We start from the raw sequence: 15,743 nt of genomic DNA, 5'->3' as shown, positions 1-15,743 counted from the left end.
CCTTTCTAATCACACTATGAAAATTGATTATATTTATTCTGTTGCTTTTATAAAAAAAAAAGAACCCTAAAACTGATAAAGCTGCAAGACTTCATCATTTCATGTGTTACCAACATTTAGTGATTTAATTAGATAAATACAGCTGCAAGACTATCGTTTCATGTATTACTAATATTTAGTGTTTTGATTAGATCAATACAGCTGCAAGACTATCGTTTCATGTATTACCAATATTTAGTGATTTAATTAGATCAATACAGCTGCAAGACTATCGTTTCATGTGTTACCAATATTTAGTGATTTATTTAGATCAATACAGCTGCAAGACTATCGTTTCATGTGTTACTAATATTTAGTGTTTTGATTAGATCAATACAGCTGCAAGACTATCGTTTCATGTATTACCAATATTTAGTGATTTGATTTGATCAATACAGCTGCAAGACTATCGATTCATGTATTACCGTTATTTAGTGTGATTTGATTAGATCAATCAAGCTGCAAGACATAGATATATATTTTATGAATCTTCAATGTTGTTCCTTGATTTTATTATATAACATCTTTTATCTTCATGCAAAAGTTCACAAAATCCACCTATAATTTTTTATATTTTCTTCCTGTAACTTTAAATTTATCAGTGCTTTTTAACATGTTTCAAACACTTAGAAATATACTTAAGGAAAAATGACAGAAGATAAAACTTACCACCAACAACTGGGGCTCTCTCCTTCACAGCTGCAAGACTGCCTAGTAGTCTTCTGTTGATTCCCTACAAACAGATCAGCATTACTTTACATTTTATTTATGACATAGAGCATACATATGAATCTTTTGTTGACACCTAGAAACAGATCATCATTACTTATTTAAAACACAGAGCATACATTTCAGTCTTCTGTTGACCCCTATAAACAGATCAACATCTCTTGAAAACTTATTTATATGGAGCATACCCTTCAATCTTCTGCAAACCTATAGAAATGTGTAAAGTAGCATCATAAATATATAGGTGAAACAAGTAAGCTATTTTAAGAACATAATAAAGCAATACAATTTTAAAATTATATGTAAATTGTAATATAAATCAGTCAATTGAGTTCATCACCCAGCTATAATATTAAACATATGATCCACATTATAACCAAAATACATAAACTTGTACATACTATAATTAAAGGTTATTTTTCAAATATCTGTTTTATTAACCAACTGATATATCAATCTGTAGTACCTTTGTCAGAGCTGAGTGATTCAAACAATTACCAGTTTACATCAATTAGTCTCACATCACTGATTAATCAAAATTATAATTAAATTCATTAATATCACAAAGTAATCAACTGATCAAAACTAGTGTTTCTGATTATTCCAACATTTGAATAATTGAAATTATGATTAATCAACTGTCACAGGCAAAATAAACCAATCAAAATTAGGGTTTCCAGCTATCACTGTTTTTGATTATTCCAACTATCCAGTTACTGAAATGTTTCCATAATGATTTTTGATTAATTCAATTTTGTTCAGCTTTATCAATTAAGTGTCATGAAATAATCAGAATCAGAGTTTCCTACTGTTACAACTTTTAATTTTTCCAACCATCCAATTAATCAAATTGCTGCCATTATGCTTATTTGTTGTTAAGCACAAAGCTACATAATGGGCTAACTGCGCTCTATCCATCACAGGTATCAAAACCCAATTTTTTAGCATTATAAAGTTGTTTTACTTCAAGTTTGTTCAGCTTCAAGCCAACACATTCTCATAATTCCAGGGTCTTGGGTGTGATTTCTGTTGCTACTAAATTTGCTGACCCTGTTCTTCTTTTTTTTTTTTGTTATGGCAAAGCTACAAAAGTTATCTGCCACTCATTTATTTTAAACTGCTGACTAGAGGAGAAGCAACTGGTTAGCAGCACCCACCACCAACTCTTGGACGACTTTAGAGTTAAATAAAGTGTATATTTATTTATTTTTTACATTGTGTTATTTATTGTTTATTTTTTTTATGTTGAAGAATGTGTAAAATTTATTTTACATTGCATTACAATGTAATTTATAATTTGTGTAACTTTACTGATTTCTATTATATAAACTATAAATTTAATTTTCCACACTGTGTATGCATTAGATTTATAACATTACTTACTTTTCTGAATTTGTGTTCTAATGGAAGTTATCGGAGGTAGCTCTATATATACAGCAAAATCCAAACAAATCAGAACTGGAGTTCATTTAATGACTTAGTAATCATATTTTAACAGCCCAGAATGCTGGTTTATCAGAAGGGTTGTGTTGTTCAATTGAGATGACTACTTTGATTTTACATTTGTTGATGTTTGGTTCTTTCTTTAAAATTAGTGTTTTTACTAGATATACTAGATTTTCTTTTAGACAATGGTTGTAAACATGAGGGTTTTTATTATGTTCACCAAATAAAATCATATCTGCTTAGTTAACTTTAGTGAGTACAATAGATAACAGCAAAAGTTTCTGATGACTCAAGTTTCTATTTATGGAGTATTTTTATGCTCACCCTATTTAAAAATGTACATAAATATATTGGGTTATTGGTTACTTAATTCTAAACATATGTTTTAAATAAAAACATTATTACTGTTATCAGTGATGGTAAAACATGTTTTCACTGTTTTTCAATTTATTTGATTTACACAAGATGAATGATGGATTACTGCACGAATTAAAAAATCAAAACAAAATGTTGACCATGTGGTTATCTCAAGTCAACATTAGTAACTTGCAAAGTAGAAAACAGTGAGTTTTGAAAGACATTGTGACAAAAGTTTTTGCCATAATTTTTTTCACAAAATATGTCAATGGCAACTACTAGAAGATGTCTATCATATGACAAGAAGGATAATTTAAAAAATTTTAAATTAAACCAAAACCACCTGGAAGTAGGAAGATTAATATCCTCTTAAAATAATGCAGTGGTTCTAAATCTTTTGAAGGTGGTGTACCCCTTTTGAAAATTAGTACAAATTTGTATACCCTATAGTTCTCATACTGAAAATAAATACAAAAAACACTTGTTTGTTATTTTTCTTTTTGTAACTTAATAATGTAATATTTGTTAATGAGCTGGTTGATTTACCAATTAAAACTTCCATTAATTGCCCAGCTCTAACCTTATTATTCCAAAAGATTAATATCATCTGCAAACTTTACTAATTTACTAATTATGCCCTATCAATATCATTAAGGTAAAAAAAAAAAAGGCAAAGACCCAAGCACTGACCCTTGAGGCACTCCACTAGTAGCAAGGGTCCAGTTTGATATGACTTCATTATTAACATCACCCAATTTTAATGGTCATGTGATCTTCAAAGACAACTAAAAACTTTCTCAGATGACTAACTTAAACCCCTTGTTGTCCGAGAGATGACTAGTGCCCTGGAACAGACCCTTACTCAAAACAGCATTGCAGTTTACTATACGCTTATCCATGTCCACATTGCACATGTAATGTTGACTCCAATCCTCGTTCCAAATCATCGGTAAATTCCCTAACTATGAACTCAAAAATTTGAAAAAATATCTTTCAGTTCCTTTTTTTGTTTAAAAAAGATTTTACTTTGAACAAGAGAAATGTTGATACAATCCACTAAACGGGGCTGAAAACATTAGGAAAAGTTTGCTTTTGTGATTGGCTAATAATGCTGTTCTAGTCAAGTAAATTTTGATTAGAGTTCAACTGAGCTTGAATGGCTATGTGTGGTAACACAGTACAGTGCATATAGCTCAGTTACATTACCATACATTGTACTGCATGGTGTTTGTGTGTGTGTATATACGTACATGGGCAGGTGGGAATTCGCAAAAAAAATGAATGCTGATAGTACGAATATTTGGAAATTAATTTGTAGTATAGATGCTTACGACAACAAAACTAACATGGCTGTATTTAAAATGTGCTTCTGTACAACCTACTAAATCATCACTTTATTCCTATTTTCAACATATCACTACATACTTGAAAGGTTCTAAAACGTTTGCACTTGGTAGTCACATAAATTGAAATTAATGTATACAAATAAATGTACTTACTATAGGAGCATTTCTAAACCCTTTTATGCTCTGAAAAACAGCACCACCTATGGCTCCCATTGTGAAAGCTCCACCACAGTCATCAACAATTCTCCATGGACTAAAACAAAAAAACTTTTTACCAACTTTTTCACACTTTCTTTTAAATATAACATCATCATCAAAACAATTAACTTTAACAGAATATCTTTTCTGTAATATCAGCCAATAAATTTCTCTCTTTCAACTATTTCAATTATTTTGAAAAAGCATTAAATAATGGAAAAACCACATGGGAATAAGGCATTGGAGCAAGAAGCTTAAGAAAATACTTTGCTTGAAACTATGTTTGAAGGTATTTTATTATACCAGAACTTCATATAATACAATGCAATAGACTTACATTAAATATTCATGAACGAGGTCTCTCAAGCCCAATAATAAGCTTTCCTAGTTTTGCACAACAGTTTATAATAGTATGAATTTAATCATACACATAAAAGATTACTGACCTACAAACCAACCTCTATTAGTAGCTTTAAATGAATAAATCAACTTTATATTTAATTATTACTATTAGCTATCAGTTACGAATTAAGCTACAAAATTATGATTAAGTTCATGCTTGCATCAAAGGATCCCTCCCCCAAAATATTCTTCTTAATAAGCCCATTATCAATTTTGAATAATAAAGCAGAATCTGTAATTCCAAATATCAAAAGTAATCTCACTTAAGCTTGATAACCTTGGTATATTCTGTATATTTAAAAGTGAGAGTTACTAACAACCAAGAGCTTTTTCAGTAAAATACAAGGTTATTCTATTTAATATGTTTGTTTCACTGAATATTAATTCTTTCATTGAATCTGTGGTATCATTACCTCTCAAGATAAATCCACAAAAAAGTTTAAGTAGGTATGCAACAACTAGGCTTTATTATTTTTGTTAGTGTATATAGATCAAAGCCCTATTATAAAACCTTTACTGCTGACTGTGTTGTACGTTTAGGTTTATACTGTATCTAACCAAACGTGTGCAAAAGTTGTTTCATAGTTCACACTGCTTGAGCAGTACATATATCTTTTTTGTATACAAATCACAGTTTATACTGGGTTTCAACTTAGATGCTAGGCATAAAAACATTATTACCTAATAATGCTAATCAAATATTTACACTTGGCTATGTAATGATAAACCTAACTTTCCTATAAAAACTGAATTTCTATTTTAAAAAAAGATAAGTAGTTCTATAAATGCTTATAAATCAAATAATCTTACTATTTCGTTTTTTAGTGTACATAAGAATAATATAGAATGTTTACTTCAATGTATATAGAATATTACAACTCCTGTTAGTACTTTCTTCAGTGTATATAAAATATTACAACTCCTGTTAGTACTTTTTTCAGTGTATATATACAGTATTACAACTCCTGTTAGTACTTTCTTCAGTGTGCACAGAATATTACAACTCCTGTTAGTACTTTCTTCAGTTTGCACAGGATATTACAACTCCTGTTAGTACTTTCTTCAGTGTGCACAGAATATTACAACTCCTGTTAGTACTTTCTTCAGTGTGCACGGAATATTACAACTCCTGTTAGTACTTTCTTCAGTGTGCATAGAAAATTACACAATGTTTTATGAAGCTTCAAATTTTCTCCAAAAAAAAAGTGGGATGAGGCAGCTGCAAAAAAGGAAACAGGCAGGGACACTAAACATGTATTTTTTTTTACTTGGCATTGTCATATTTTTGGAATGTATCAGTCAGAGAAATTCTATCATGATTAACATAAAACAAAATTCTCTTAACTAAAGTACAAAATTAGCAACACTGTATAATCTTGAATTTCTATTTTCAGTAATATTCAATCAAAAACCAATTATAAAAAAATAAATGAAAAAGCTAAAGTTTAACAGTAACATAATATCATTATGCACTTTAAAAAGCACCAAATGAAGTTATTATGCTTATTTAAAATCGGAGCTTGGACTCGTCTACATATTTGATAGCACATCTATAAATGTTCAACATTGGAACCTTTCATTGAAAGAATCAAAAAGTCTCTGTTGTGTTGTGCAATTAAATAGCTTCTTTTTTGTGAGTTGAAAATGTGAGTATGGAACTTTTATCAACATTTAAAAACCTGAAGTTCTAAATTGAAAGAAAGTATTTTTTTATACATGTTTTCAAAACAAAATTTTGGACATTTAACAAAATAAAAAATGATAAAATACTAAAACTATATGATTCTCTTTACACCAAAACTAGAAATTATTTAACTTATTTTAAGTATTTAGTAAGTCGGTTCTAAGCTTTATGTTACTGGTCAAGTAACACTATCAAAATGAAAAAGTAGATGGATACAAGTGAAACTTCCCCAGTCTGGAACAAGTCAACATGCATATTAGTTAATATTTTATCATAGCATTCTGCCCAATTGATTTTTATTTTACTTTCAGAACTCAAGTGTTTGTGGTAATGCAACTGCTGTTATATTTATTGTACCATGGGTATTGTCACAAGTAACACAAAACATATTATTCAGTAATACTAAAAAGCAGTGTTATAATATTTATTGTAACTTTAATATTATTACAAAAACGGAACAGTATATTCAGTAAAATAGCAACATATTTTAACTTGAGTTTTATCATAAACAAACAACAATTAATTTATATTAAAATTATATAATGTTGAAGAAATACTACATTAGCTTTGGTTTTAATAGTTTGTAACAGTTCAATCCATAACACTAAAATTAAAAAGTTTGTTATGTCAACTAGATAAACGCGCATTCTAATTTCTATTACAATTTCTATCTAATGTACAGGACAAGAAAATGAACTGATAGAAACTTCTTACAACAATCTTCTTTACAGACATAGGTTCCTATATATCTCGGACACTTACTGATTTAAAAACCATCAATAAATTCTACAATCTTGCAATTACGTAACGCCTTAACTTAAGTTAGCTCAAGAAGTTAAGAATAACTATAATGAATAAGACTAACTTAGCAGAGACCGGTGCAAGAAAAAAAAATATTTTGTGACTTGACAACTAGAAACCAGATCAGTTCAAAGTAAACTGAACAGCACAACAAAGAAACACATTAACAAATCTCCACTAATTAATATTACGTAAAAAAATACACAACAGAAATAATATTTTAACTCTCACCATGGTTCACGTGCGTATTCCTCCATTTTGACGAAGATCGTGTAAGGTCAATTTCATGTTGCATCACTTATTACTACTCTCAGTACCAATGTTTTTCTGGAATCATGTGATGCTATTATCCAAGTAAATTAAATAATTAACGATATATATATATATAATATATATTGAAAAGACAAGGGAAAAAAGGCAAATATAAAGGAACATTAATGAACTGAGCCAGGCGATAAATGTATCTATTCTATTAAAATAGTCACAAAGCACAAAACATATGAAATACATTGCCTAAACGTTACATCTATTTGTATTAATGATACAATTTAAGCCCGGTTGAGAAGTAGAAGAGTTGCATCAGGGCTTATAAACTGAGAGTAAAAACTTTGAAAAACAAATATGGGGAATAATCACTTGGTAGCTATAAAATTACAATCTAAAGTGAAAAAACTGTGAGAGATACATTTCAGGCAGGTTGGAAGAAATGGAAAAGTGGTCACAGTAATCTGTTACAAAAAAAAAAGTTAATCAAGGACACTTAAAGCCAAAGTGTTGTATAAGACCTGGATCCTGAAGGAGAAAGAAGGAGGCTTGTTGATAAAAACAGAAATAAGAATGCTGAGATGGCTGTAGGGAGTGTCGCTGAAAGAGAACGAATAAGGAAATGGCAGGAGTCTGTGGATTCGAGTAAAAGGCAAGAGAAGCGAGGCTAAGATAGTTCGGTTATGTGAAGAGAAAGGAAGAACAAGCAGTAAGGAGAGCATTAGATCTGCCAATAGCTGACAAGAGAAGACAGGGAAGGCCAGTAAAGCATTAGAATAATGGGATTAAATAGACATGAACGAGAAAGGAATTGCAGAAGACCTAAAAATAAACAGAGATGATTGGAGGAGGGAAATATGTGTGAAGAACGGGGACCCTCCTAAAGGCAAAAATCTAAGGAGAAGAAGAGGTGCAAGTTAAGCCTTTAGGCTATATATGGGATTCTCCACACTATGAATCAGCAGCAGTCTAGGTTTAAGTCGCTCAGTCACCATGGGGCTGCTAACAAAGGAATGGAAACTAGGTGGAATAAATCATCAAAGTAGTGTAACGAAATGCACAAGTTTCTGAATTAAAAACTGATAAGATTAAGCACGTCAACATCGTGGAAAAACTTTAACACAACATAGCATTTAAGCTACAACAAGGGGACTGTTGGTTCATCGAGGCTGTTGCATCCACTTAAAAAAACTACAATCAAATCCACCCTTGAGCATTAAAGTATTTATCGAGCATTCCTTAAAGCTGCATTTAGATGCAACCTACTCCAAAAGTTAACCACCCTGTTAGATGAGCAAAATTGTCTAAGATGAAGATGACTCCTATCCTGCCCAAACTTCCAACTGTGCCTCATTGTCCTACCATTCTTATAATTTCTTATGACAAAAGATGATGCATCGATACTATAAATTCTTTTAATAATCAGTTCAATCAGCTCCCCTCTAACTCTTCTTTTTTTTTCAAGAGAAAATAATCTAAGAGATCTTAACTTGTCCTAGTATTATCCTAGTAGTCTCCTTCGAGTCATTTTTAACAATTGAATGACCTTTCGTAAGGAGCTCAAAAATATAAATTCTCTGAATAACTGAGCCATGATGTTAAATGGAACAATGAGACTGAACGAAACGTGAAATACAAAATGCACAATCTTTATTAAAACACAAACACAGTGTGTGTGTATATACTTTATGGAATGACAGATTGTTACTTTTATTGGACTATATTTTCAATGTTGATATCAGCAATGTGAATACAACCTTTTATATTGAATAATAATCAAAGAATCTTAAAATGAAATCCCTTACACTAGTAAATAAAAATACTAAATAAACTCATTACACGAGGAAAAGAGATAACAAAAAGGATCATTAAATAAAAGTAATAAAAACACATCACTAAGAGAAAATTTGACATGACATAAATAGGTCTTGTTACTGAAATATCAACCCAACACACCAAACAGAGATTAATACAGAAAAATTCAATGTTACATGTAGACTTACAACACTGACTATATAAAACACATTGAAAACAGTACACATCTAAAAATGTAGAGATACATATAATTCACCTAACACTTCATCTAAATTAAAAAATTAATAACACTCGTATTCAAATTAAACATGTTAAAATAAGGAAATAAAAAAGAGAGAAAACGATACAGCATTATTAATATTTACCCAATGTTAAGCACAAGACTTCGTCATTACAGACCAATCAGCAGATCCTTCAGGATTGTGGTCGTCTGTAGATTGGCTGTAGTGGTTGTTTGACGGTATTGGATGGTACCTATTGTAAAGTGCTTAGGCTTCTATCTACTTTTCAGCCATTCCTTGGGAATTCTGCTTTGATGGTGGATTTTTCGGTGTGTTAGGTGGTCCGTAATGTTTGTTGGTGGAGTGGTTGAGAATGTTACTCTTAGCTGCCACTTGGTGATTTCTGGAGGCCTTTTTGGTGGTGGCTTGATTGACATTGACGAGAATGTTCCTTCTGAGTTCCTGTGGTTGGTGGTATCACTGGTTTAACTGTTAAAGTGTATACACCCTCATTGATTATAAAGGTCCTCGCAGTTGATACTGATGGTTTTGCAATTGGTAGTAAGGCCTTAGTCTACTGGCTCTCTTTGCTAGTAATAGTGTCACTAACTGCAAGAGTCACCACTGTAGGTGGTGATGATTGAGAAGTATACTATTTTACCTTCTCTTCCCATTGCTCAGCTACACCTCTAGGTGACTCTCTGCAAAGGTTTTCATCAGCTTAGGGATGTAGTGGTCCTAACACAGGTGAATGCACATTTTGTGCTTATGCTTAGCTATCACCAGAAAACTTTCAAGAGGACACCTAACTAAAACATTCCAATGCTGGGAGATATACTTTTTTCCTATTTAACTACTAATGTTATGGTAGTTGGCAGTAAATGTTGAGTAATGGATAGGCATGGGTTGACTAGAATAACAATAGTGACCTGTGACATGATCTCCTTGGCAGCTATGGTTTCTCTTTCTGGTGAGGGCTTGAATCTTATGGGTACATCCACTGCTGAGTGGGGTTGCCAGGCTCTTGGATAACTCAGAGCGAGCCAGACAAATGACTTGGCAAAATCCAGTATGTCACATACCCGGTCCAACAACAAATCTTCATTGATGGGTTCTATAAGGTCGAAGTTCATGCCAGTTTCAGGTGTCAGTGGTGAAGTCCAGCTTCTTGCCAAACATAAAGTCCTAGGTAGCCTTATAGTCGTCAAACTTCTTTCCCATGAGAGAATCTACAGGAGGTTTTGCCCCCAAAACAATGAAATTCTGGATAGCTGAAGAGCAGGATAGCAAAATGATCAAGAACTTGAACTTAAATAGTAAAGTCCAGATTAAAAACACAAGGTCATATGATTTTAAATTGGCCTAAAGGTCAGCCAGGTGTATCGTTTGGAAAATGGTCATAGCTCCCCAGTTACAACCATTACTCTCCGCTAAAAACTACCTCTAGAAGCTAAGTATTAAAGGGATTATGTTACTCAAATGAATTTTCTACAGTGTTCACATCTGTTCATTCTATAATAACCAATACAATATGTTTCCCTAGTGCTCATGAAACTGGGTATCCATTTGAACAATATTTTCTCAGCCATGTTGCCCCTGTTGCGATTCTCATGACAATGGCCAGCATGTTTAAGATTTGACCCAAATCCATTCCTTTCAGTACCATTTTGTTGTTGCATAAAAAGAAAAGAATGGGGTTGAGATTGCGAAACTGGAGTCTTAACACATGCTGACTCTAAGGTTAGGTGACATGAAGCATTAATTTTGACCATTAGAATCCAATATCATTTACATTGTCTCTACCTAGTTAGTAGTACATTTTATGCAATTTACGAAGTTTCACATGCGGTCGTTACTTTCTTCCTACCCCCCCCCCTCTGTACATTTACAGTCTGCATTTTCATATCTCTTATGCTGCATCTTATACTAACAAAATGTTCCAAAATATTTAGAAAACTGTGTACTTTACAAAATATTTCAATCTACATGACTCTAAATATTATATCCCAATAAGATTAATTACTGGCTACACAAAGTTTATATTTATTATGATATTTAAACTAGTATGTGTGAATTCCATATACTACTGATAATTTTACCTATTCATAAACATTTCGATTTGATCTAATCGAATTATCAGGAACTATCTTTACAGGAAAACAACAGATAAAACTGTGCTTTCATTCAAATATAGTGTGAGTCTCTCCATTACTCTTATCATTTTATGAAAATGTACACACTGACAATTATTTAAATGTCGAAATTGAAACACTCTCTCACAAATATTAATAAAAATAATATGCTCACCCCATCTTCAAATAGCACCTTACAGGCCAGTAATCACAGTTAATCTCATATCGCAAAGTCTTAGCATCCATATTAAATACTCTGTTTCTAGTCATATTTGGTTTAATAGTTATGTTCATTATATACTTGACCCATTCGTGTTATACAAAACTCATGAATGATTTCATGTAATGTTTCTACGAGTGCCTGGGACCATACACACTTATTTATTTATACACATCATCACATACACTAAAAGCTTTCAGAAGATTGCCATTGGCTACTGCTCAAAGTATTCCATAACCACCTTGTGTTTACTTTATGAAGCTACTGAATGGTAGCTGTGATCTGGTAAAGTTCTTCCACTTGTGAGCCACAACACTCGTCCATTTTCCTTTTCAGGCATCACAAAATAAATAATCACCAACAGAATTCAGCAACAATAACTTTTCATTTAAAATTCACATAAATCAGGATTAGTATTAGTGCTGTTACTATAGTATATATCAGCAAACATACTCAGATGAAACACAGCTCCCTCAATGCACATGTAGGTGTTATATGCCTTTCAGGTGTATTGGAAAGATCTAATGACTATTATATGATATTCCCTGTAAAGCTCTTGTCACTCAGATCAGAGTACAATTCTCATAAAACATCTAATTTATTTTGCCTCTTAAAAACACCCAATAGTTCAGAAAGCAAGTGAGTTTTTAATCTTTTAGCTATAATTTATTATTTCTAATTGTGAAAACTGGTGATGAACAAGGTATCATATTTACTGGCACCAATTATCTTTGCTCATGGTAATCAACTGCAAATCACACAATGCAATGCATTTATTGTATGATGACCATCACTTCAGCTTGTTCAGGCAGAAGAGGACTTGGATCGCCAATTTCCACCTCCTGATTTTGTCGTGCCTTCTCATGTCCCACCTGAGGTGTCAATTGGGCCTAATACAGTCTTTTTGGATTTCGTTTCTCAGGTATGTGACGTTTTAGTTTTATCCCTTTCCCCTATTTCCTATGTAATAGTTTGATCGAGAGGTATAGAGGGAGTCACATGCGTCATGTGAGTATATCATGCTCCTATTGATGGTGAAGTGACCCATGATGATTTACATCAAAGACATATTAAAATCATTTGATTCCAATAGGGGGGAGTATAAGGCTTGTGGCATGCATAAAGAAAATATTTGCATATAGAGGGCAGCACTCCACAAGAATAGCTAATCTGATGAGCAGAGAGAAGTGCCTGTCCGAAATACATTTTCAGTATAGGAAGATTATAATATAAATTTATAGTAGTTAGATTTTGATCAACATTAATCTAATTATAAAATTTAAAGTTGTGATTTAAAGCATTGTTTTCTTTATTTTGTATACACTTATGTATTTACACAAGAGTGTCATAATTATTTGCGCTTTTTTCATTCCAAATGTGATAATGATATACTTAAAAGTAATATGTAAAAATCGAATCATGGACTTATAACTTGCATATCACAACATATTCAGCTTGTCATGAATGTATATTAAGCAGTTAATAGGCTGAATATCACACTATTGTAATGTATGTACTTTTAATGGGTTTTGTTTTGTTGTCAGCTATAAGTTGCTCTTAATGTTGTATGAAAGAAGATAAAATATTAAAAAGTGATGTGTTTATTTTCTATACTTTTTTTATGAAAAACAATCGGTTCTTTTTTTACATATCCATGTTTAATATTCAAAAATTTGTTTTATGTTTAGAGTAGCCAGGGATACTCCACTTAAATTAAAGTCATGGTTAATGAATAATCACTGTTCGAGAGAATGCATTTTTTATTTCCCTTATATGACTACATAATTGTTAGGAAAAAAAAAGGAATAAAACTTAACATATTTCGTATACAAAACAATTAATTTTTGAAAATGGCAAAATGCCTCCACTCACCCTTTCCAGCCATCCTATCCTCCCAGTTTGTTTGTTTGTTTTTTACATAATTAAAACTTACAAAAAACGAAATTGATCAAATTAAAAGGCATATCTGGAGGTTAACTATAAATAAAAATATCTTAGTTACTTTTATACAGTCCCCATGTCTTGCAATAAAGACAGGAAACTATGCACATTAATTTTACACTCTTAAAATATAGTTTCACTTGTTTTGACAGTGGCTTCCATGTTTCACCTTAAAGCCATCCTCTTATCCCAACATTCTTGATGTTTCAAGCACTAATGAATTATTTCTAACAGGAAAAACTGTATGCTTGGAGACACTATGAACTTTGCATGGACACATTTCACTACCAGTTACATGAGATGAACACTAACTGTAGTATGGAATTCACTTTGAACAGCTTCTTCATCCAAGGAATACCATAAAAGAAAAAACTAAAAAAAACTTCTTAAAGCCATGTTTTCACAATTATGTGTATAAAATGACAATGGAGCACACACAAAAAAACTTGAGCTCAAGACTGATATATAAATGCATGAAATCATATAAAAAGATGCATAGTATATACAAAATCACAAACACGTATGAAAGACAACTGGCTCAAGATTCATATAAAAATGCATGAAATCATATAAACAGATGCATAGTAAATACAAAATCAAAATCTATAACAAGATGATTCTAGCTCAAGACAGATATTAAAAACAAAGAGATAAGTAACATGTAAATTCATAGAAATCCCGGTAACACATAGGTATGTGAGAAAGTGGAAAATCAACAAATAATGGTATATAGTATAACTCAGATGTAATTATTAACATGTATAAAATCACTTCAATACAAATGTAGATAGTACATACACATAAAAGATCATGGATATATGAAATAACACTAAACACAAAGTAACAAGTTTTCATATTTTAGCATTTTGAACATGTGAAATACAAACTTTTATCATTGAATACTTCCCTTTCTACATTCTGACATGTTGAATGGTACCACTCTTTGCACTGGGAACACTGTACCATTGAATCATCACATGGAAAATAAATACACTAGCATAACTTGCAACTTACAGGTTGGTGTCTTACCTTTTCTTATCTTAATTAGTGGAAAGGGTGTCATCTTACCCTTTGAAAGAAATGTCTTCATGTGTTGCCACATGTTACACTGGTCCCAGATACAGCTTTGTGGTTGAATGTCAAAACATACAGAAATCATTAGAACCTACCTATTAGTGAATACTTACATGCTCGATGACAACAGATTTTCCTTGTGAATGCAGAATGTTATCTGCTTCTAGAGCTGCTGATTGGCTGTTTGGCATCCTATACTGTCATACACATGAGATGTTCCTTGAACACAATTCATGTTGGATAAAGTTACCCAGTGGCTGTTATTAATATTTACAATATGGATAAATTCTCCATATGGTGTTCCAACTGCCAAATGGTGAGTATTTGCTGCCATGAAGATGCAAACATCCTGGAATCCATCAACATATGGAAACTGCTCCTTTAAAAGGTTCTGACAATGATTAATAACTTCATAGTTTAGCTAGGCTGCAGGAGAGTCCAAAATAATTATTATTTTATGCAAGTTGGTACATGGACCAACTTGCTTACATGGCAATGTACTAATACTAATTTCACAATTAGATATTTTATTAATCACACAGTCCTCTTCCTTACCTGACAACTTACCTGTATCATTTTCTTCATCATTCCTCCTTACCTATTCACTTGTCACAGGCACCAAGTCAAGTTTTCCCAACATGATAATTTTTCTGGTGCATTTTCTCTGTCTACAAAAATAATTAACCTTTACTACACATTACAGTAACATTATATCTCTCATACAATTTTTCTTTTAATACAAATAGCAGGAAAAAAAAGAATCTCTGGAACTACATGTTTAGTATGCTGTCAAATGTTGAAAATCACTTTACATGCAATCATTGCATAAGGAATTCAGAGTATATGATTGAACTGGCTATTTAAGGGTCAGACAGTACTTAAGAGTTACTTGGGTTTGTTTTTATTTTATTTTTATATTTATAAGTCAAAATATTTGGTGTTCAAAATTTTGTCAACTCAAAAAAGTCTTACTCTTTTGTCACATATGATGTGTGTAGTTGGATGACTTCCATTTGTTCATCTTTACTCTCCCTATCATCAGTTTCTTTATCTTCAGTTAAGGCAGTTGCTTTG

The 15,743-nt window shown here is 31.8% G+C and overlaps 1 protein-coding gene across 1 annotated transcript in view; it reads right to left on the bottom strand.

Moving 5' to 3' along the window:
- Positions 1-7,324, bottom strand: part of LOC106464856 (mitochondrial import inner membrane translocase subunit Tim17-A-like) — a 17,567-nt gene extending 10,243 nt beyond the window's left edge. Inside the window, exons 1-3 of the mRNA XM_013925013.2 lie at positions 7,234-7,324; positions 4,071-4,170; positions 709-772 (exon numbers count right to left, since the gene is read on the bottom strand). Coding sequence (XP_013780467.1) covers positions 709-772; positions 4,071-4,170; positions 7,234-7,259 — 190 coding nt within the window. The 5' untranslated portion in view covers positions 7,260-7,324. The remainder of the gene's footprint in view (positions 1-708; positions 773-4,070; positions 4,171-7,233) is intronic.
- Positions 7,325-15,743: the final 8,419 nt, after the last annotated feature.

Source organism: Limulus polyphemus, unplaced genomic scaffold (genome assembly GCF_000517525.1).
Source record: "Limulus polyphemus unplaced genomic scaffold, Limulus_polyphemus-2.1.2 Scaffold1761, whole genome shotgun sequence".
NCBI lineage: Eukaryota > Metazoa > Arthropoda > Merostomata > Xiphosura > Limulidae > Limulus > Limulus polyphemus.
The sequence above is the reverse complement of the archived record's forward strand: the minus strand, read 5'-3'. Positions and strand labels throughout refer to the sequence as shown.